At 35.0% G+C, this 24459-nt stretch overlaps 6 protein-coding genes across 7 annotated transcripts; all 6 read right to left on the bottom strand.

Annotated features, from left to right (window-relative positions):
* On the bottom strand, positions 332 to 4700 carry LOC105165286 (protein trichome birefringence-like 11). 2 transcript variants are annotated; one of them, XM_011084249.2, is made up of 4 exons: positions 3204 to 4670; positions 2037 to 2426; positions 1679 to 1837; positions 332 to 1291 (listed from the first exon to the last, which is right to left on the bottom strand). In XM_011084249.2, exons 1-4 carry the CDS (start codon positions 3641 to 3643, stop codon positions 955 to 957), a joined length of 1326 nt encoding a protein of 441 aa, XP_011082551.1. In that variant the 5' UTR covers positions 3644 to 4670; the 3' UTR covers positions 332 to 954. The 2 variants fall into 2 exon arrangements, with proteins under 2 accessions (XP_011082551.1, XP_011082552.1); XM_011084250.2 differs by having other exon boundaries at positions 1150 to 1499; positions 3204 to 4700.
* On the bottom strand, positions 5700 to 6233 carry LOC105165284 (outer envelope membrane protein 7). Its single transcript, XM_011084248.2, has one exon. The coding sequence runs from the start codon at positions 6080 to 6082 to the stop codon at positions 5882 to 5884; it is 201 nt and encodes a 66-aa protein (XP_011082550.1). The 5' UTR covers positions 6083 to 6233; the 3' UTR covers positions 5700 to 5881.
* On the bottom strand, positions 7750 to 9748 carry LOC105165283 (small nuclear ribonucleoprotein Sm D1). Its single transcript, XM_011084247.2, has 4 exons — positions 9622 to 9748; positions 9433 to 9509; positions 8037 to 8228; positions 7750 to 7947 (listed from the first exon to the last, which is right to left on the bottom strand). The coding sequence occupies exons 1-4, from the start codon at positions 9633 to 9635 to the stop codon at positions 7886 to 7888; spliced, it is 345 nt and encodes a 114-aa protein (XP_011082549.1). The 5' UTR covers positions 9636 to 9748; the 3' UTR covers positions 7750 to 7885.
* On the bottom strand, positions 11893 to 13406 carry LOC105165282 (basic 7S globulin-like). Its single transcript, XM_011084246.2, has one exon. The coding sequence runs from the start codon at positions 13362 to 13364 to the stop codon at positions 12066 to 12068; it is 1299 nt and encodes a 432-aa protein (XP_011082548.1). The 5' UTR covers positions 13365 to 13406; the 3' UTR covers positions 11893 to 12065.
* Positions 16219 to 18041, bottom strand: LOC105165357 (basic 7S globulin 2). The gene has a single exon (XM_011084337.2). The coding sequence runs from the start codon at positions 17739 to 17741 to the stop codon at positions 16389 to 16391; it is 1353 nt and encodes a 450-aa protein (XP_011082639.2). The 5' UTR covers positions 17742 to 18041; the 3' UTR covers positions 16219 to 16388.
* Positions 21413 to 22778, bottom strand: LOC105165356 (adenylate isopentenyltransferase 3, chloroplastic-like). The gene has a single exon (XM_011084336.2). The coding sequence runs from the start codon at positions 22531 to 22533 to the stop codon at positions 21580 to 21582; it is 954 nt and encodes a 317-aa protein (XP_011082638.1). The 5' UTR covers positions 22534 to 22778; the 3' UTR covers positions 21413 to 21579.

Here is a 24459-nt window from a genome sequence, read left to right as displayed (position 1 = left end):
TTGTTGTCTGCTTATCTGCTTTATGTTCTTCAGTAGTTTGTTTGATTGATGTTATTGTTGACTTTTCTGTTTTCTGATGTTGTCTATCGTTTGGAGCAATTGGTTCTGCATTCCTATGCATGTCATGGAGATGCTAGTGTATTTGGTTGTGTTTCTTGTGACATTATGAATTTACTATACAATTCATGGATTTTATGTCTGAAATTCTAACTAGATTTCCTGACATTTTGAGGAAAACTGCTGTCTTTATAATAACTTAGAACATAATGTTAGATGCTATGTCAGTCAAGCAGAGAGGAAAATCAAAAACCAGTGGAATGACACAGCAAAATCCTAAGGTATAATGACCATAAATCAGCTCCGGTATAACAGGACGACACTTCCATTGCAGAATTTCTGCAGAAGTATTGAGTACAATTTTCAGAATATGTACAAGTAAAAACGTCTGCGAGTAGCGACCCACAAAACGCTAGAAAAACAAACCTATGTTCTACATGTGTGCATTTTCTGGCCATCAGATAATGAGTGTGCGTCAATTATCCAACTACAAGAATTTCAATTGACCTGAAACAAATGATCTCAATTCTCATTTTGCAGAGATCCTCTTTTAGTATTCTTATATGCACGCCCCGAGTCTCAACTGTAGGAATCAAGGAGAGAGACGTCAACGACTGCTGTGTGCTGCTCTTTTATGTAGATGAGTTGAGTAATAAAACAGTAGAAATTTCATGTTTCCTTTGTTCAAATATAGGTATGGCACAGTTAAGCCTCAGTGTTTCATCACTCAATTCTATGCAGGCCGTTTTCTTGAAGCAGTTGCAATACTCTTCATCCTCTTGAGAAGAAACTTTCGTCCAATTATCCACCAACTTAGCAAACAATAAGCCTTCAAGTACCATAAAGTAACATACTCATGTGGCTGCTAGCTGGTGAATGAGAAGGTTTTGTCGAATGTCACCCACGAGATATCCCTCGTTTGAGAAAAAGAGCATAGAGAAGTTCGTTCCACGAATCAGGGACTCCGGGCAGGCACCAATGACTGCAGTCCTGACGGTGGAGAGGAGCTGGTCCGGTTGGAGGCCGTAAATAATACAAAGAAGAGTGACCATCTTTTCTCTGAGAAGTCATACTAGTCACATTCAATAGATCTATATTCCTCATCGTTGGATGTTTTGATAAGACGTTTATTACAGTTTTGAATTCGAGATATGTGTCAGATGGCACCGGAGATGTACTCAAGTCGGGTACTGTCTCCAAGTGACAGCTACCACCAGTCTTCCAGTCCCCACCTCTGTTCAGTCAAAAGAATCATCAACCGCATATCGCTTGATGCCAACATTAATTAATAAACAAGGACGAAATCACAAGGCATGAAAACTTTTAGAAGCCCCTGAGTTTCAAACATCATAGAATTGTGTGAAATGCTAAGTCTGGACTCTGGAACCAAATCCAACCTAAGATTCGTTCCATCACTTGCGATGATTTTCCTGATCTTCTATCTAAATAAAGTTGCAAACCTCAAAGTGGTCAAACATGGTTAAATTCTAACAGACAATGTAACATGAGAAGAAAAGTATCCAGATGAAGTTTTTATGGATGGAAGCACAATAATGGGCGAAATTGGTCATGTGGAAGATCACTTTTCATGAATCTGTGTTGTATGTGGAATAAGACTTACCGGAAATGAACTGGAGCATAGGTTCGGAAGATTAAATGGGTCTTCGACAGATTTACTTCGCGACTGATCCAGTCCATCAACGTCTTAATTGACCTTTGGAAGGCATTTTCTACACTCATCTCCATCTTTATATCTGTCCCTTCTTGGAAGTAACACCCCCTGAAGCAACAATAAGATTTTAGAGTACAACAGTTTCAGGCAACTGATCCTATAGGCACACCAAATTTTTATTGTTAAATAACAACTCAACTTCTTTCAGAGTTTTCTTTCTTTCCTTTGAGAAAAACCAGTTTGATGCAATAAGAAAATATCAGAAATGATCAATGATGTAAAACTTTAGGATAGCATGAAACTCTACCCTCTGATGGTCTTCTCATAATTCCACCAGTGGCCTGTGTTAAAAACCAGCAAATCTGCACCCTTCCATTGCATAGAGCTCCAATCCATTTTATCCAGCTTCAATGTCATTTTCACATTTTCAGGTGCCCCAGCCGGAGCCCGGCTCTGTAACACTAAAAATGGAGCTCTATAGTACTCGACAGTGCAGTTAAAGTCCGCAAATTTAAAAACTAAAGAACCTATATGCTTTGTAATTGGGCTCCCATTCACTTCATATATCGAAGTCTTGTTAGCAATAGCTGAAGACAGCATGCAAAGAAGGGATTCCCATTGGTTTCTACCAATAGAATCTCCTACAAACACGAGCCGTTGGTCTCGCAGCTTCTCCAACATAACTTTTGCATCAAATCTGCTCCAAGGATTAACAAAGTTGAAACGGAATCAAAGAGAGTTCCGTCCTTTCATGCAAAAAGATCATAGCAGAAGAACCAACAAGAAATTGCAAGTTAACCTTGATCTTCTAGTGTAAGCGAGTAATACTGATTAAATTGTAAAATACTATGTGCAAAATTATTCCAAAAGTCCATTTTATTCATTTTAATAAACAAGAGAGTCCTTTAACTAGATTCTGGAATATCCAAACACAATTTTTAGGGCAGTGATGAGAAGTCAAACAAACAAATCAAAAGAGTGAATATCCGACAAAACACATATATGGGACTACCTATGCCTTTGGTTCATGATTCGACAAATTCAAATTTTCGCTTTCAAAAACTTGAAATCACCTTATTAAGAATCTTACTCATTTTTACAGCTCCCCCTGATGCTTGGCTTTGCAAACTAATGCTACTCAACTGGTCAGTACATTGTTTCTTTGTACCCACCAAATAACATTGAAGAACAAGATTATCAATTCAATTTGTTATCTACTAACTATGTGTAGCATAGCAAGGCAAGCAATTTCCATTGAGAATTATTGGCACACAGTTTGTGCCCACATAAATAGAGACCTGAGAACCTGGTTCTTGAAATGTGCAATTGTTCAAGCAAGAAATCTTAGCCATAACCTCAAAGAACAGTCAATTAGTAGATGCAAATCAAACTTATACACCAGAACATGCTTATTACAAGCTTAAATGAAACACCAGACACCAACACACAGGAAAGAACAGCATATGTTAGAAACCTGGGCAAGTTGCAATCTTTGGGCTGCCAGCGCCACTTGGTATAGAAGTCATCCGGCCTACCATTCTCAGTACACCGGAAACCCTCATCCAAGAACATGCAGTCTTGTGGTTGGTAGAGTGGATAGCTCTCATCCCACTCCCAATTCCCATTGAATATATCACACCCTCCACCACCTGTTTCAAGAAACCCCACCTTCTCTGGTTCAAGAGAAGAACCATTCAACTTAAACCAAGTCTTTAACCAGGACTGCCCATGTAAACCATTGACGATTCTGTAATCCAACAAAAACAGGCAAAGGATTAAGCAGAGGCAGAAAAAGAAGCAGCCAAGAAGACCAAATGTTGGCTCCAGAGGCTTCAAGAACTTGAGTTTCCTAAACAAATCCAAGTGGGGCATCTTGTAATAGCCCTTGGGAGATGTTTTTATTTCCTCACTCATCTAAAAGATTTCTGGCTATACAGGACAGAATCCCTCCAAATGTGAAAAGGGTTGTCTTTGGCAGTATGCTTTCTTTTCTACTTATCTTTCTTACACATTTGAGCCTTGGAAAGAGGAGCAAGAAGACGATTCATTATGATGAGAAAGAAAGGAGAAGAGGAGATGAGAGAAGTTAAAGTGGGGCTAGTTGTTTTTGAATGAGACTTGATGTTAATGGAGGGGGGATACATACATATTCCCACACGACTCTCCATCAAACAACAGTGGACAGATATTGGCTTATTAGAGAGAGAGAGAGAGAGAAAGTGGGGCAAAATAGATACGACAGAGTGAGAAAACGAGGAAGTGGGGCCTTCACAAAGACAAACATTCAAGGCAAAATGGTTTTGCACTTTCTACTTCTCTTACACAGCATTTTCATCTTTTTTTCCCTTTCTTTTAATCAGTTTCACTGATATTAGTTAACATGCAATAAACAGTAGTACCATAACCTGTGAGCATTGTAATAGCATTATTTGGTGAAGTGTCTGAAATCTGAATCCTGGGAAATTGCTAAGAGACATTTTTTCATATTGAGGCCTCTGCTTTGGATCAATTAATTACTCCTCGATTGCTGTTCAAAGACGGGGGTGTTTGAACGTTCAAACTTGTCAAGAATCACAGCGTAGCATTCAAGAAGTCTGGGCTTCGGTTGGTGAAAAGAGACGCCCGAGTTTTCATTGTTGTAGTACGAGATTTTTACTCCAAAAACGTGGATACATACAAGAGTGGGTGAGAGAGTGTGTGCGTGTGTGGGGCTGTTGGGATTTGCATCTATACGGAAAGTGGAGAAATTTGCGGTGTGGGCCGACAGGATTGTTTGAATTCGCAGTTAACACATCAACGACAACAACTGGAAAAGAAAGGAAAAAGGAGTTTGCGAAAGGACAAAAGTGCAATAAAGAGGAAAATTTCAATGCCATTAATTCACGTATCAGCCATGAACCTGTCCCTGAAATTTTTTAAGCTTGCATACATATAAATTATTTGTTCATAAATTTCTCTTTCGGTACTACTTGAATAGATTATTTAATTGTTTTCCTTAAAACGTAACATACATCCAAAATGTCTTTACATCAATTTAAGAATAATTTCTTGAAAAACAACTGTTACTGCAGTTTAAGGAGGATAAAGGGATTAAGACGGTTATTGTTACTAACTAATGACGGATTAAATAAACCTTTTCCTGATAATATCTTCACCTTATAAGAAAATATTAATTTGATCGGTAAGAAATTATTAATAAGTGGAAGTAAATATGAGTTTTCATCATATTTTTTTAATTAATATTAACAAATTAGATGAACTTAACTAACGAAGAATATATTTGTTAAATAAAAACAAATGCCAAATTTACTAAACGCAATTTTTTACATTGCAGAAAATCAACGTAATAGAATGGTATAATTATCTCTAATTATAAACTTACCTTCTTTAATTTTGTAGGACTCTAAAAGTAAGCAAAACAGTATACGCATTCGATTGAAATATGTTTCAACATGTCTAACCATATTAATCCGAATATTATATCAATTTCGTATCTAAACAGATACCAAATGAATTTTTAATTTTTGAATTTTACCAATATTTTAACTTGAAAAAAAGGGGGGGGGGGGGGAGGGGGGGGGGGGGGGGGAAGGCATAATTTTATAGTTTTTTGTTGTACGGTTACTTGTAATGTTTACAATAATATAACGTTTCACCCAACACACAGCTTCATATTTGTTTAGCATATGTTAGCCGACCATATATGTCGAAAATACCTTGGATTAATCAAGATTTGCCTACCAATACCCCGTGTGGTCGGGATTGATGATCAGGGCTATTATTTCTGAGAAATTTCTACATGATTAACCAACTCTTGTTAAGACAGTCAAGTTCCTAGCCTCAATACCGCTTCTCACTGTAATAATTTTGCCAACAAAGAAATTCTTGCCCAAACAGCCCAAAAAGGTACAAAACCTAGCAGTTGCGAGAAAAAGTTGATTCGGCGTATTACAAAATTATCACAGCCAGAGAAAAGATAAATGTCGTTTGATTCATTCAGACATGATTGCAATGAAATTTCATCATACATCAGCTACCAACACCAAAAATGTCTGGGAAGAAAAAGATCCATATAATAAAGAAACAACAGTTGTAATATTCAATGATTATGATTAATGAGGAGAAGGATGCTAAAGAGTAACATGGAACCTCCTACTCATCGTCTCTCTTCGCATCACCATCATCGGACGGCTTGTTGTCGGCGTCATCAGGGTCGCGATCCGGGTCGGATTTATCCATGGCGGATCGGGCCTTCACGAGCCATGGCTTGAGCGCGAGCTCTATCGCCAGCCAGCCGCAAGCCAAGGCTCCAAAAACGATGGCAGCCGATTTCGCGGAGCTCGATTTCGCCATCGGTTTCTCCTAAGCGAGTGAATGAATTGTGGGGTTGTAAGAGATTCGTTGGGGGGGTTTTAGGAATGAGAGAGGGGTTTTCTGGAAGGAAGAGATTTCGCGTGTGGAAGAAAATAGCGCGTTGCTTGCGAGACAAACTCGGGTTTGAATTCGGCCCAAATCACTGCAATACGTGTTTTCTAGCTTACACATAATCGAAATAAATAAAGGACAAATTACAATTTATCCTCCTATGTTAGCTAAAAATGACAAAATATCCCCCTATCAAAAGTAAATTAATAATTTACCCCCTCAAAGTATAAAAAAAGAGCAAAATACCCCCTTACATCATGCAGTTTGCAACACACATTGCATCCCAATTTTTGCTTATTTTTTCTTTATAATAACTTTTTATGTCCTAAATTATTGGCCGTTGTTTGAAGGTGTAGACAAAGGAGGTTGCAACGATTGGGGAGGCGAAGGGGGAGAGGGAGAGAGGCACACCAACAGGGGGGCGGGGGAGCAACAGTGACTAGGGAAGGGAAAATCGCAGGCAGCATTGAGGGAGGGGGCAACCGGATGGCGTCTGCAACAGGGGAGGGGGGCTGCCAACTAGGTGGGAGAGGAGAGAGAAATCGATATATAGATATATTATATGTATCTGTATATATATATGTATAAATTTTATACAAATATATATATATAGTATTTTTACTTTTTGTATAGATTTGTATATATAAAATTAAATTTAAACCGTTTATTTAGGAAGATAAGATCCAAAATTGATAATAAAAATACAAATGAAAAAAATAAGAAATGACATGTGTGTTACAACACTCAAGGGAGGGAATATTTTGATATTTTTTTATACTTTTAGAGGCATAAATTGCTAATTTATTTTTTAAATGAGAATATTTTGCCATATTTTACTAACACAGAAGAGTAAATTACAATTCCCCCAATAAATAAATGCAGTAGTTGCCCAAAAATGACTATTTAATTACTTTTTCGTGCATGAAGTCAGATTGATATGATAGAAATATTAAAAACAAATATTAATACGTAATCAAAGGTAAAGCAAGTGATGAAAACGAATGAAAGTGAAAAATAAATACTAACCTAAATTGACAATTAAAAGATAACATCAACTTTTTGAAAGAAAGAAAAAATTGTATTACTAGGGCGAGCAGCATACTCAAATGAGAGCAAATTTTAAATATTATTTTTAATTTTAGAAATTGTAATTTAATTAAAAATAGAAATGCTAAAAGTTAAACAAATAAGAAAATCACAAGAAGTTAAAGCTGGTGAAAATTGAGAACCGAGGGTGATTTGACGATTATGAAAAGAGGAAGAAAATTGAAAAAAAATTATATTAATGCAAAAAAAAAAATTACTTCCACTCACAAACGATGATCAATGACACTACATCATTAATTTTTTGTGAAGTAAAAAATACCCTTCATGATAAAATAACTACCTTATTCAACTTTTTAATTTACATGAATTGATAAACTATTATTATTTTTTTCTTTCTTTTTATTAATATAATGTACTGATTTATATATTTTACTCTTATTTATAATACAATAATAAAGATTATATATTTTACTCTTATTTATAATACAATAGCAAAGATTATTGTCTGAAACAACAATTTTTTCAGTCCATGCATAGTGATCAAGATCTGAGGCCAGCATAACCTTAGCATCTGAATTAACTTGAAATCACAAAAGGGGCTTAAAGTTCCAAAGAATCTTTTACTTCAGTTACAAATGTTTACATTAACCAACTGCTACAAAAATGAGATGATTGAATCTATATCTAACGGCCTCGACCACGTCCACGCCCACGACCTCGGCCCCGACCACGACCCAAAGGTCTCCCTGAATTTTCAGAGAATAAGACATTAGATACAGACAGAGGTAAGCATCACCTGAACAGTATAGAAAGCTAAGTGCAATTATTGTTGTACCAGCAGTTGGCTTCTTGGGCTTGACCTTAGGTGTCTCCTCCACCAACAGCGTCTCAAGATTTAAGCTGTCAGGAAGTATGTAATAGCGAATATTGTTACCCCTTACACTCAGGTGATCCATCGTCACTGGATTCTTTCCTTTCAAAATGAGCTTTACAGTCTTCAGATGTGTGTTCATGCTGATATCAACACCTATAGAAAAGCAGGGCCAGAGTAAGAAATTGTAGTTATCAGTAATGAAAAATTGGACTTGCTAAAGTGTATGACAATCAATGTTTGATTGTTAACTCCTATGACACTGATATTAAACCAAACTCCTGTCTGTTTGGGTGCCAATTTGGTTCTGAATATACAAAGTCTTACTGTTCCCCCTTTTCCAATGTGAATGACATAGGAAGGGTTGTTTGTCTAAACTTTCTTGGGCAAAGTCGGAGAACCACAAATGGTAAACAAAATACTAAGAACTTCTACTTTTATTGATCTATGAATATAATAATAATGGTATAATAGCAGTCAATCGGTTATTCTCTCCTTCACAGGCACACAACACACAAGTAAATATGATGCAAGCAGACAGCCAAAACAAAAGAATTCTGTACAATAGGTGCTCGTTTAAGTGATCCACTGATAGTACTATATGTTTGTGCTGATTAAAATTGAAGACCAAAACAGCATTAGATGGCTTGCACAGCAAACAAGATAGTGGAAACAGAAGCATACCAACAGCAGTGAAGGTGTATCTCACAGCCCTCTTTATCCGACATGTCATCATAAAAAAACCTAAATACTATGGGAACCCTACTCTTACTCCAGGAACAACAAAACTTGCAATTCAGGTATTAGGAAGCTTTACATTTGAGCTACTTATCACTTTTGATGCAATTTCAACAAAGAAGTAATTTTATGACGCCAACACTGACTGTCAAGGCCCTCAACATCATCCACACCCATGCCCACAAACACACACAATGAAATTCCAGCGTACATTTGCATTTACATAAGTTACCTATGGTCTACTTAAGTTCCATACATAATTCACTGGCTTGGAAGCAAGTGAGCTGAGAGAAAAAGTTCAAGATCCCGTACTGAAGCAGGAATCCTTTGCTTCGGAAAGACTTCACTTGTAGGATGAGTCGAAACTCAAAATAAGTCATGTTGCTCTCTTTTAACCCAATATAACAAATGCCCATCCTGCTGCATTCCTGATTTGTGCAAATTACCAACCGTATTTGCAATTTTTTCGTTCTTTCAAAATTTCATTTGACAATCAAATGACAATGAATTACTGCAAAATATTTCAAAAAATATAAACTACAGAAAGATACGGAAAACAGCACATCTACGGACCACCAACTACAAGCATCAGAAAAGGAGGATGATAGACGAAGAGAAGAACCTGTAATGGTTCCGTGAACTACGGTTCCATTCTTGAGCTCAATAGACACAGTCTCATTGTTCAATTTCATCAAAAACCTGCTTAAATAAAATGCAGAATGAAAAGCAAAATTCTTACTGACAACAGAAAATTATTTGCCACATTAAGGAAAAAAATAACACCAACAGAAAGCAGAAGAGAAACACAAACCTGACGAGCTTCATTGCTGCAGTGGGAAGACGATGAGACGAAGCTAGGGTTCTGCAGAAGCAACAAGGAGAAAACCCAGACCTCTGTGGAAGTATAGGGTTTTAGAGCATTGGTCAATAGAGTCGATTGCAAATTTTGACGGTCCACACGACGTCGTATCATTTCACCGGTTCAGAGATTTGGGCCTGCTTTCTGGGTCCAGTGGGCCATTTCTCGTCCTTTCTCTCTTTCCATTTTTCTCCCTAGAAGCCCATTTTTCTATTTGACCGAAGGGCTAAAAGCCTAAAACATCCCCCTCTCTCTTTTTCTTTTTTGTTTTAGATAAATTATAAAAAACTTTCATAAAAATTAACATAATTATAAATATAATTCATTATTTAAAAAATCATTAATATTTATGATTTTAATAATCGTTCAATCACTAGCCCAATCGATTAGTCTCCATCAGATTTTTATCAAATTTTTGTGGTGAACTATCCAAAGTGCCCTGATGGATTAAATTATAATTTTACTTTTTCTTTTAAATTCTCTAAAAACTTTTCTATGGAATAAGTTGACAATTATCTTTATAATTTTTTTGCAACCGTCTCGTCCATTTTTTTTCCTACAAAAATAAAAAATTACTATAAGGATAAAATTAATAACACCGTAAGTCCTTATTTTTTATTGGTCTTTGGTTCATGTAATTTTGTTTTATTATATTTCATAGTCCACACATATATATATATTAGCTAAAAATAAAAACAAAGTTTGTAAAAATTCAATACATTGATATATGTCCTTTTCTTATTTTCTTGACTTTTCCAAGTGATGGATGGTTGCATTTTTCTACCAAACTATTAATTTAATTGTGGATGATGAAAAGATACGTAAACTAAGATTGCCTTGATAATTTCAAGAAAGATCGAATCTATAACCAGTACGATGTGACATGTCTAGATTAGCTGGCTATATATTGGGTCATATCATAGATAATATTTCAAATATTGACCATTCTTGATATATATAGTTTAATGAATTAAGATCACCTCTACTTTTTGTGAAATGATAAGAATATAATTAAAGTTGTAATAATTAAAATATATGATTGATTAATGTTTTGTTTACTGTATATTATTGAACTAGGGATTAAAACTTGATTGTAGTTGTTGTACTATCTGCAATCAATCAATCAGCATGTATGTAAATAATCGAAAGATTATGTTATCCTTATAAAAAAAATAAAATAGTCGCTATCAATCACGTCATGCAGATGGTTTGTTGAGGGAATTTAATATAATTGACGTGTAAAATAGATACAATACTACAAGAGATGATGATATAAATGGAAGCCCAAAACTAATCACAACATAATGGGCCATCATGATTTGTTAATACATACTATCAATTCGGAATGCAAATCACCCATCAATCAGTATTTGTTTCGGGCTGAAGTACATTGTCACGGACTGATTAATAAGGATTATGAGTGATATTCTAGTTAATTATATGAAGTAAGGGTGGCCTAACTATAATTTAACACGTTAAAATTATAACATTATGAGACGTAACTTTCTTGCAACTATTTCAACTCTAAATATCAATTCCAAATCTTTCTTTTCGTGAAAGAAACTTCAGGAAAAATTTATGTTTCATTTTCAGCGGATTATATTTTTTTTAAGGGATAATTATACTTTCCTCTCCTGAAATTTAGTGTAATTATACGTAAATCCTTTGAGATTTGGTGTAATTAATCTAAGTAAATTTTATAAATTTTGACTAACGGATGAATTTACTTGTTAGACGAAAGCAGACTTTAGGGGTATTAGTTGTAATTTTTTAAACCATAGAGAACCAATGTTTATCTCTTTTTTTAATTTTCTGTAGGTTTTTATGTGGAGTGACAATATGCTTGGACTACACTAAGAAAAAAAATTAATATTGACTATAATATTAATGACTATCTAAAAATCGTGGTAAATAACTATTTATTTACCACGTTTAAATAAAATAAATTGATACAAAAAGAGTAACTTTTCCACCATGAAAAAATTCATTTGCTACAACTAATTAAGAGTTATGGTAAAACAAAAGCTATATATGAAAAATGTTTTAGCCACTTCCCGCAAAAAAATATGGTCAACAACCGTTGTGTACCGTGGTCAATAACTATATACTTGATTATTAATTTTAACCATTACAATTAGTCATGATTAAATATTATAATTAATGAGATTGTATATCATATTAAAATGTAGTATCAAACTAATATGATTCAAACGAGAGTACGTGTAAATCAATATATTTTTATTTTAATTACTATTCAAAAATTAAAAGCTGAACAACATAATGATAATCAGTGAAACTAGCATATGCTTCCGATTATTCCAAGTATATCAAATAAATAGTATACAATCACAAACATGCATATTAAAAACGGACGATTGAAATTCAATTTTAATTTTCTAGGCATTGGATGTGAAGTTGAAGTTGGCACACGTAGTTCGCCTGCCCAATAACGTGGAGCTGAACCCCAACCTCGAAGCAGCCAAGTCGAATTGCAACAGATTATCCTCCAACTGATATCCTCCGATCACGATCGACGTCCTGGGGTTCGACCCTCCATCCAAGAACCCGAGACACAGAACATTGTCATTAACCTGAACCATCGAGTTGGAACCCGTGATCGTCCAGACAGCGTCCTGCCCTTGTAATACCAGGTCGATGTACGGCACAGACGGCCCCACCCGCGTGCTGAAAACGTTTTCGCTGCTGAAACACACGTCGAAAGGCGCGACTCCGGCGACTCTGCTGATGTTCCTGGCTGCGGCTGCTTGAATGTAGGCGGAGGTGAATGCCCTGTAGATGGAGGTTTCCAGCAGAGTGTAAGGGTTGACGGTGCTGATCTTCGTTCCGCCGTTGCCTTGGCTGTCGATGTTCAGCAGTGTGGTGTTTATTGTGATGGGGTTGCCCTCGATTCTGATGGAGTTCACGCGGATGAAGTATTCGGTGGAGGGCTCGCCTTGAGAGAAAGCCGACGCTGTGCTGACTGGGTTTATATATAGCGGCGTGGATCTGAGTTGCGAGATCTCGATATTGGGGAGGAAGTTGTATGGGCCATCGCCGAAAAATATGACTCCATTGGCTGAGGCCGACAGGCAAATGGCGAATTTCCGGCGGAAGCTGAAGGCGGCAGCGAATTGCGAGGGAAACCCAATCCGGGCCCTGCCAAGACCCGCTAGGCCTGTTGTCCCGCTAGCCAGGCCCTGGAGGAGAAACGTGGGCGCGCACGAGAATATGAACCGAGGCACGGTGACCAATGGGCCGGGATTGGAGCCATCAGTTGATTGGACGGAGACGACATCCTCAGCGAGCTCGCCACCAGTGGCGGTACGGGTGAAAGGGTTGTCAGGAATGACACCACACGTGTTGTTGTTGCAGCCGGGTCTTGGCCCATTGAAGCAATCACCACAGGAAGTGGACCCAGCCCGGGAGCATTGAGCGGACCGGCAACGAACAGGCCGGTAAGAGGATGAAACGTAGTTGTTGTCACAATCCACCCACAAGAACTGACCTCCAAGATGGACGACGAGGTTTACAGGCACTAGAGGTGTTCTTTGGTTGATCATGGTGACATATTGAAGGGTAGACACGTCTTTCCTCACCCGAAGAACGAGAGCATCGGGCCGAAACGAGCGTTGGGCATGAGAAATGGACAAGAATAGGAGCAGAAAGGGAAGAAAGAATGCAAGTGAGGATGCCATATTGCTACGAAGAGATGGATTGTTTCATAGTGTTAACGGTATACACTTGTATTTATAAGTTAGCTAGAGCTTGTTGTCGGCCGTGACGTTGTGGGGATAAGGCATAATGTTTTGTGAATGTCAATTTATGACAACTCAGTAGATCTAGAAATATGTAGGTTTCAGACTTTGGACTATTGACCAAATTTCTGATATCTTTATAGCCTAGAGAATTGTAATGCTGATGCAATTATTGCTATGCAAGCCCATGATATTGTTTAAATAAATCAAATAATCATATATTTAAAGTGATTTTAAAGAAATAAAAATTTTGATTGGAATTAAATTTATCACTTCCATTAATCATATATATAATAGATGTTATTCATTTGAATTAATTTTCATCAATATATATATATTGAATCGGGATTTAAATTATTTTTGGGATTTAGAGTTTTCCTGTATTAGCTTTATTTTCTTTGTCATAATCAAGGCTCGTCGCCAAGATAAAATTATATTAATAATATTTTAGTTTAGTTGTTAAAATTGAGATTCCATAATCAAGTTCGAGGTTACGAGTTTAAGTTTTACTTAATTTATGTATGTTATTTCGTTATATTGATTTCACAATTTCTTAATAATATTGATGTATTGATCGAATTGATGCATTATATAATTTAGGATAACTAGACTCTCCTTCATGAGGTTTTGTACAATTACACGCAGAGTACATTTGTGGTTTGAAAAATTACATCTAATACCCTTGAAGTTTTGCCTTTGTCTAACAAATAAATCTCTCTATTAGTTATAATTCATTGCATTTATCAATATTAATTAAAAAATAGAAAAAAATCTATATTTACCTTCGATTGACTTATTGCAACTGATTTTTTATCTCATATCAAATCAACTTTTTTATGATCAAATTACCCTCATACGTCCTCACGCGTTAATGCATGTTAGAAGGTATATCTTCATCGTTATAAGGGTGGTTTAGACAGAAAAAAATTAGTTGATCAATAATAAGTCAATTAAGAGTAAATATCAATTTTCATTCAGCTTTTTTTGTTAGTATCAATGAATTTGGTGAATTTTGACTATCAAAGGGATTTATTTATTAGACGGAAGCAATCTTTCAGAAGGGATATATGTAATTTTTCAAACTACAAAAATTTTATATGTAATTACACTAAAAGAAAAAGAGTATAATTATCCCTTTAATTTATTGACATATATATTAATATAACCGTATAATTATAGCCTAAAAATAAGATTATAGAAAGGTCGTGGGAGCATCTGATTCTTGACTGCCTCACAAAATAATAGGATTAGGAGATCTAATAATATTTTAACGTGCTGGTCAAATGGAAATTTGATTTGAACACGGTTTCAAGTCAAATTTAATATTATTTGTTAGTTATAATGAAGTATAAGATAAGATGGAATATATATAGTTGACTATTCAAGATATGAAGGAAGAAAATAACTCATCATTGAGAGAGAGTATTTAATAATTAGATAAATTACGACGAGCTCTTTAAAAATTTAACATAATTATAAATATATTTTATTATTTAGAAAATTATTAATATATTTTTTTTAATTTTAACGGCTATCTAAAAAATTTAATCTATTAATTTTTGTTAGGTTTTCGTTCATTTTTTGCGATGAACTCATCGATATCCTCTTGTGAATTATAAATTATAATTTTACTTATTTTTAATAAAAATTAAAATTTTGTATGGACTTAGTGGATTTTTTTTTTTTAATAATTTTAAAATTTGCCCATCCTTGCTCGATTTTTTTACAAGTTTTTATGTTTTCAAAAAAAATAAAGAATAACTCATCGATATCCTCTTGTGAATTATAAATTATAATTTTACTTATTTTTAATAAAAATTAAAATTTTGTATGGACTTAGTGGATTTTTTTTTTTTAATAATTTTAAAATTTGCCCATCCTTGCTCGATTTTTTTACAAGTTTTTATGTTTTCAAAAGAAATAAAGAAGTACTGTAAGGATAGTCCTATTCATTGCCCCACTCGTGCTTCCGCCCCCTTGCCCCTCCCCTCGTCCTCTGCATTGCCACCCGCCTCCATCCCTTTCAGCATTGCTGCCTCCTCCTTCTTCCCCCCTCCCATGTCTACCCCCTTCCTGTTCCTCCCCAAATTCACCCCCCTCCCCAGTCTTGCTTCCCAGATCCAACCCCTTCCCCAGCCTATCACTGGCCCTTCCCCTTCCTCCCAGGCACGTCAATACCTGCTCTCCTCCTCCCCTTCAACACCCACCTCTCCCATCTCTCTCTCTATATATATATCGTGTTATATAAGTATATATATATATATTCAAAATTTGATTATATATAATATATGTAATTTTAATTCTTATTAAATTAAATCTAAATCGTTGATTCAAATTAGATAAAATTTAATAAATGAATTAGATAAAATTTACATCATTAATTTATTGATTAAATTTAGACCTTAAATTGAAATCAAGATCCAATAATTTTTAAACGAAAACATAAATATTATTTTAAATTAAAAATAAAAAATAACAAAAGGGTGCGTGTCATTCACGAACGCGTTAGGGGGAGTTTTTGCTCTATTTTAAAAATATGGTGGAGCAAATTAATGCTTTACTTTACATGAGAGTTTTGTTCATTTTCCTTAATACATATGGATAAATTACATTTAACATAATCAAAAGTGTAAGTCACCCTAATAACGTCCATGGATCACATATATACACATATGTAAAGGGTTGTTGACAGAATCAACTGAACCTTGTTAATGTTAATCTATGTTTGGACAATATTAATTGAATCGAAACTTGTTCAAGTTCATATATGACCGAACTTGATCACAAAATGAGAATGCCAAAATTGGAAGCCGCTTTATTTTTTCAAATCTCTCAACATTAATGTATATAGAAACTGGAGCACTTCGGACATCATCCGGGCACTAATATCATTTAGGAGAAATTTTTACTTAAATTTAAAATTAAATTAATTATATAATAAGTGTAGCACACACGTACAACAAATCAATTGGCTTTGAAGCCGAAATTGCCACAAGTTGTGCTTCGCAGCAGAAGTGATGAACTAAATCCCAATCTCTCACGCTCCAAGTCAAACTGCATCAAATTGTCCTCCAGCTGATGTCCTCCAATCACAATTGCTGTCTTGGGGTCAGCCCCACCATCTTCAAACCCCAAGCACCATGCCTCCCCATCTTCATTCTTCATCCTCACCATTGAATTCGATCCATAGATTCTCCACAAGACTTTATCGTTCCCCAACACAAGATCAATGGCTGGAACTGCTGGACCCACGCGGGTGCTTGAAATCTTATCTGCTGCATAACACACACTGAATGGCGCCACAGGCTTGACTCGGGTCAGGTTGAGGGCATCAGATTCCTTCACAAATGCATCTGTCAAAGCCTTGAAGATTGAACTTTGCAGCACTGTGTATTGCTTAGATGTACTAAGTTTTGTCCCTCCAAGTCCGTTCTCATCAATGGCTAAAAGCGTCTGGTTCAAAAGCACGACTTTGTCATTTACTCTAAATGAAGTCAGCCCTATGTAATAATCCGGAGACTTGTACCAGTAGAAGATCTTTGTGTCGGATCCTCGTGGGCCCGAGATGAGTGGAGTGTAAGTGAGCAATTCTGAAGCGTCGATTTTGGGAGAGAAATTGTACGGACCGGCGGAGTTAAAGAGAGCTACACCCGAAGCATTTGACGAACTGGGCAAACACAATGCGAATATCCATGGAGAAGAGGAGCCCCGGCTGATTTGAGCAGAAAGAGAGTAGTTGAACCGGCCCAGAGTGGCTAAACCGGTCGATCCTCTGGCTAGACCACGATAGATCTTGGAATATTTATTGGGGAGAGTGCAAGAAAGTACGATCTGAGAGACAGCCCCGAGCTGAGCCGGATTCTTGGCGGTGGGCAAGGTGAATCTGTCGGTTAGGATCTCGCCCAGGCCACCTTTCCCGGTAACGGGGTTCTCAGGGAAGAAGGTGCAGGTGTCGTTGGAGCAACCTGGACCGGGTTTATTGAAACAGTTGCCATAGGCCTTTGTGTCGAGGTCTAGACAGAGAGAAGAATTATAGATGACAGGCTGGTAAGAAGAGGACTTGTAGTGGCGGGCACAGTCGTACCAGGGGAGGTAGAAGCCGAGGTCTATGTGTAATTGTGAGGGCTGCAGAGGGGTTTTCAGGTAAAGTAACATGGTATACAAGTTGCTGTTTGCATCTTTCTTGATTGGGCTGAAAAGTGTTGTTGCTTGAGAGCACAGTACAAGAGTTGAAAACTGCACAAAAATGAAAGAGAGCAGAACTAAGGTGGTAATGAGAGAAGAAGACGACATTTTTGATAGCTTTCGACTGCGCATTCAGCTGGGAAGATGCATATACATACATGTATATATATGTGTATATATATATATATATAGAGAGAGAGAGAGAGAGGGGCCTGTAATCTTTTATGGTAACATAATTTTAAAAAACGAGCAACAAGGGCACGTTTAATTTGTTGTAGAACATGGGGTTAGCATATGTTTGCAAGAAAACAATATGAAATTTTTAGCTAGTTTGCATCTGAAATTGGCTACTTCTGACTTCACATTATCATGATTGAGGGCCATTGGGCGTAGTTTAACCCAACTTGCATGCATGTATGGGTTGGTTTGTACTATATACGTGCACACATATTATTATCGGGTTTAATATAATTTATGTAGGCGTATTTATCTCTATGTAATTCTATAAATGAATAATTTATATTATTGTTAAAAAAAATTATGTCTCTGTTTTTTTATAATAGAGCAATTACACCGCTCAAGCAATTCCATGTAGTTCACGTGCATTTTTTTAATTTTTAATTATACAATTATATTTATAAGCTGATTTAACTAATATTCCATCTAGATTATTCATTTTACCCACCCTAAAATCTTTTTACATTTTTTTGAATATTTTTTTTTTATTTTTTAAAAAAAATTCAACAAGGGTAAAATAGTAAGGTCCACTTTACCATTTAAAGACTACATAATTACTTTTTATTTGAGACGATAAGGGATATTTATAATTATGTCAAAATTCAAAAGAAACATTTGTAATTTACCCATATATATATATGGAGAGAGATGGTTGGTGACAAGATAAGGGGAAGAGGGAGGGGTGCAACGATGAGATAGGGAGGGGGCGGGGGAAGGTGGCGATGACAAGAGAGGGAAGAGAGGGAGGGGGGTGGGCATGGAGGGGAAGTGGAGGTGGTGACAGGAGAGGAGAGAGAGACGATAGCAATGGGGAGGGGATAGAGGGGGGGCGGGGGCACGCGGGATGAAGAGGAGGTCCATGGAAACTAAAGAAAGGAGGGAAGGGTGGTTGCGGCGTAGGGGGAGATTGGAGGACTGCATCAGTTGCCTCGAGCTCATGATGATCGATAAGATGGCCATGATGAGGGAGATGAGGGCTTCCTTGTCGACCACAGCACCGGCTTCGACAGACCCCTCGACCTCAAGTTAGGACGATATGAACGTGGCTGACAAGGTGGCGTTAGATTAGGTTTTATATTTTTTTTATAATTAAATAATTTTTTTATATTAATATAATATTTTTTCTTAATTATTCATGTTTCATAATGTTTATAACATTCTATTATTTTATATTTATTAAATTAATTAAATTCATAAAATACAATTAATTAAAAATTCATTAAAATAATTTAATTATATATAAAAATTTATTAAAATGTATAAATTTATTTATTTATTCAAATTTATTAAATATATTAATAAATTATAAAATATAAATAAATTATAAAATTAAAAAACAAGGAATAGTTTTAGTAATGGTAAAGAAAATGTTATAAATTTAAATAAATAACCGTTCCAAATACCGGTAATAAAATAATTCTAAACACGAGTTCCTCAAGTGAACGTTTCATTCTAGATACCATTGTTAGAACTATTTCAAAGAGGTGTTCTTAATTAATGGCTAACCATTCCAAATACCATTACTATTCCAGTTTCTAATAGAATAAGCTGCCTGGAACCAAGACCACGAGGATGAAGACATGCAATATGTTGCATGTGGGGCAATGATATAACCATGTACGCCCTAACTGTGAAAAATAAGAGAAACCTCTGTTCGAGACCAAGATTCGGGTAACATAAAAGAAACTCGAATAAAAAAGCAACAAGGGTAAAAGGAAGAATTTTTACAAGAATGGATAAAATCCTCAGAATGTAAAAAATCAAAAGGAAGACTATCGGCAGAAAAAATAAATAAATAAACCAACAGTCAGAAAGAATTGATAACCAGCTGGCACATGGTCAAAAAGTTATATCATGACCAACAACTGGAATAAAGAAGGACAAAGAAGATAATGAGCAATGACGTAATTTAAAACAAGTTTGAAGTTCGAGATGGAAGTCCACAGGCTATTATAAATCAGAAGGATAGGAAGCAGATGGGGGACATCAGAAAACTTCTTCAACTCTTCATTTCATAGATATTTTGAGTCTTTTCATAGTTTTGAGCTTTAAATTTTTCAGTGTATGGGATTTCCCCACAAAGTCCAATCCTCTTTCTTATGATAGGCTAAATAGTTGTCTCCTCTAATAGAGAAATAAAATATTTATATAATATTTCATATATTTTTTCAATAAAGTAAAGGTTTCTGTTCAACTTATTTACCCAAAAATTTTATTAAGTCTTTGTTCTTGAGTATCTTTTACGCCCTAAGGTAAGAGACGAAATAGGATTGTATTGTTTTATTGCTGAATGAGTCAAGTGCCTGTGAACCATATATTATAGTAGTGTGTTTGGAAGAAGTCCGTAAAATCGAGAATTTGAAATACCCAAAACAAGGTGGTCAAAGTAATATATGAATTTATAGAGGCTTAATTCTATTTCAAAAGTATGTTGGGCCAAACTAAGAGCATATGTATTGATTATGAGGGCTTTTTCTATAGAAGGGCAAAATGGACATTAGTCTAGCTAAAGGACCAAAACAACGAATATTTAGAAGTTAAAGGACTAAATTGCCATACAACAAAAGTTAGAGGACCAAATTGCCAAACTCCCATAGATACGGGACCAAAGTTGCATTTAACCCTTTAAAGAATTGGGAATTTTTCTTTTTTTTTTTTTTATCAAAATCAAGTTTCGTCGAACAAAATTAATTCTTAAATTTTAAATCAATCAAATGGTATATTGCACTTATCATATAATTCATGGGCGCTGAATTATTTTAGTATACTATTAACTTATTTATCTTCTAATATAAAATAAAAAAAATTATTAATCATAAAATCATAAAAATTAGTTTTTTCTTATTAATCTAATTTTTCTTACCAAACAACGAGAAGTATTTGAATTTTACTCTCCTTCCAATCATATCAGATAATGAAAATGTACTCTTTTTTCCCTCTTTTTCTCTCACTTGAACCAAACAAATCGTTAATTTATAATTAAATTATTGCATACCATTTATATTGTAATTGCCTATGATAGGTAAATAAGTTGTGCATGTCTAGTTAGTAATTTTTTTGTCTGTAAAAATAAATTATAGTACTAGCAAAATATGGAGAAATAATTTTTTTATGAATTTAAATAAAAATAGTTACAATCTCTAAAAATAAAGATGAACCCACGACTTTTCTCTTCAAAAATACCATTCAATGGTTGAAAGCTTGTTCTTATATAAATGTGTAATTTTCTCCGATTTTGTAAAGCAAATTATGGGTCATTTTAAAATATAGTATTCAAGATTTCGAGAATTTGATGCCAAAAAAACATGAAACCTTACGATTATAGAGTTTCATTGCGTGGCAAAGAGTTTGGATTTGAGTCGTTGTAAAAACTGAAAAATTTTAGTTCGGGTCAAGTTTGGTCACATTATACCTACTTAAATGATTAGTATAATACACTTGTTGTGTGACTAGTATATAATTCAAAATTTTGATCAATTAGATGACAAGTATACCATATTTGCTATGTAATTAATTTGATTAGAGTAAAACTGATTTGAACATGGAGGGGCATAATGAATTGAATCGAGTGGAAGGAATAATATAATATAAAATTTTCTTTTATGAAATATGAACTTAGTAATATCAACTATTAGCGATTGATATTAGCATAAAAAACAAATATTTCCTCATGAATTAACAAAAGCGCGCTCATCAGAATAATCGAAATGGTAGTACTTAAACAATTTGCTGCCTAATAAGATGCTGTTGCCATTAAAGATGCTCTGTCTCTCACCGCCGTCACACCGCCGCAACCCACAGGCTCCATATTATATATGAACCTCCTGACGACGGCGATGCCAGGCCCAGCCACCAGATCCTCCCACGCAGCGTCCGCCTCTCCGCCGCGTTTCCTGAACACGTCAGTCGCGTCAAGGCGGTGCATCATCCAGCCTTTCGTGTTCCTCAGCCGGTGAATCTTCTCTAGCTGGCGTCGCGCCAGTCTGCTTGTGTTCGTCTTTATTTTATCAATCGCGTCAGCGAAATTTCTCGCCTGAGTTTCCTCGTCGCAGAACGATTCCGCTCGGAAAAACATATCGAACTCGGGGACTCCGATCGCCCTCCGAATCCCCTTGGAATAGTCGGCGTTAGGTTTGAAGAAATCTCGAACTTCTTTCACCATTCCTCTCTCCACCATCCGATCAACCCGATCAGATACGAAGGAATCAAGCACAGGCCTCGCTACATCCACCCAGAGGAAACAGCAATCGTATCGCGATCGAAAACTCTTGTCCACCAGTGCCTCCACGAACGAATTTGACCCTCCGACGACCACCGGCAGATGTCGCCGGCGGAGTATCGACTTCAAGGAAACAGACGCCATGGCGCGGAAGTCCGAGGCGGAGAAGTCGGACTCAGGATCAACGATCCCAAGGAGGTGGTGGGGCACACCGCAGCGCTCTTCGTCAGTGATTTTGTTAGTGGCCACGTCCAGTCCTTGGTAGACTTGCATTTTATCAGAGTTTATCACCTCCGCCGCGAAACGGGTGGCGAGGTCAATAGAGAGGCGAGACTTTCCGGTGCCGGTGGCGCCCAGCACCACCACCACCTTGTCCTTAGGCGGCGGTTGGCGGAGGAGTTGATAATTGTTGGTTGGAACGTACAAAGATGGTTGTATCTGTCTGTACAGTGGCAGTGACAATTTCATTTTTTCTTTTTCTTTTTATTTATATGAATTTGTTAATAAATTGAAAAAAAAAAGAAAAGAAAAAGAGTTCTTTTGGCAAGAACCAAACGCGGCAACTCGAAAATGTATTAAAATAGGAAAAAGAAAAGGAAAGAGAGGAGAAATTGGAGGAAGAATTATAATGCAGGATAATAATAATAATAATAAAATGTTGGGAGTAAAAGAGAAATTAAAAGGCAATTCAAGATTGGAGCAATAATTGGGGGAGTATTTATGGAGCCTAAAACATCAAAGTGAAGATTCATTTCATTAAAGTGCCTTTCACTTTCCAATTGATATATAATTTTAAAAAGTATGGCCCTCTAACTAATTCCCATAAATCTTTAAATGTATATATATTAATAGTTATGCTGTGTGTATATAATAAATAATTTATAAATAATAATAAAATATATAAAATAATAAATTATATTTAAAAAATGAAAGAAACAAAAAAAAAGAATATGAGGTATTATAAATATAATAAAAGAATTGGATACTGGTATTAAAATGATACAGAATCACTTTTTTAAAAAAAAATTATAATTAACTTTTTAAAATTATCTAATTAAAAGTATAATTACGGTATCATTAGCTACCAAATGTAAGTATAAAGAGTTTTTTTTATATTAGTATAGATAATATTAAATTAAATTATTCGATATTTTTTAGGACAATAGTGCTAAGAGTATGTCTGGTTAGGGTGAAAAGTTGGAGTATAAGAGAAGTGAAAATAAAAAGGAACATATAAGAGATAGCTTGATGTTTTTTTTAGGGTAAAAAATAGAGGGAAAGTAAAATTTGATGTATATGAAACTCTTTCGGAATTTAATTTTGTTTTCGTTCAAAATTGGGTGAAAAAGTGAAAATATAAAGCCAAAAAGAAAATATATATATATATTATTTTTATTTACTCTATCCTCCACTTTTATTCTCATTCGCTGGTAATACTATACATAATCGTCAAAGTAGATAAATAAATCAATGTAAAACTACCGTAGTCAATAATGAATTTTTTTTATTAACAAAAAATATTCTTGTTTCTTGTTTCACAAAAAATATTATTAATTAAATTTTGATATACTAAAATTATACTAGTATAATATTAATTTATTTATTTTCTAATACAAAATAAAGAGCAGGGTTATTAAGTTAAATTATAAAAATAATCTTTTCTTCTCAATCTGTTTTTCTCGTACCAAACAAAATGAAAGTATTTGAGATTTAGAGGGTGTTTGGTAAACTTTTTTAAAACATCTTATAAGTTCCTACATCTTATAAGATGTTGGATCTTATTCTAAAAATAAGCTCCTAAAGTGTTTGGATAAAATAAGACGTTAAAACTTATAAGATGTGAAAACATCTTACAAGATGTTAGGGTGTTTGGCATAATAAGGTCCTTTATTGATAAAATGACTAAAATGGGCATTATACCATTAGAATAAAATAAGTTGTTACTTCTTGACATATTTTACTTTAAATCTTTTTAAAATACTTTTATAAATAGCATACACCAATTTAATTCTAAATAAGAATTTAATAGATAATCTTTTTACAATAACCAAAAAATGATGAATTATTACCTAAACTTTTAAATAAAAATAAGATATATATATATATATATATGTACATTCATGCTAGTCGAATATTAATATAGATATATAATTGATATTTTCTTTGTTAATTCAATGATTATTTCTAGTCATATAATTTATAATATCTTGAATTTATATTTTTCAGTAAATATAATATCAATATCAATCTTATTTTCATTTAACTATAATAATGAAGTATTTTGTCTTTTGAAATGTTAGAAAAATTAAATATTAAAATATATTTTTAAATCGAGAGAAAGAAAAGAGTGCGTGTGTGTGTGAGAGAGAGAGAGACAGAGTTGAGGGGGTGTGT

This window comes from Sesamum indicum, linkage group LG6 (genome assembly GCF_000512975.1).
Source record: "Sesamum indicum cultivar Zhongzhi No. 13 linkage group LG6, S_indicum_v1.0, whole genome shotgun sequence".
Taxonomy (NCBI): domain Eukaryota; kingdom Viridiplantae; phylum Streptophyta; class Magnoliopsida; order Lamiales; family Pedaliaceae; genus Sesamum; species Sesamum indicum.
Note: the sequence above shows the minus strand (reverse complement) of the source record. Positions and strands in the feature narration are given on the sequence as shown.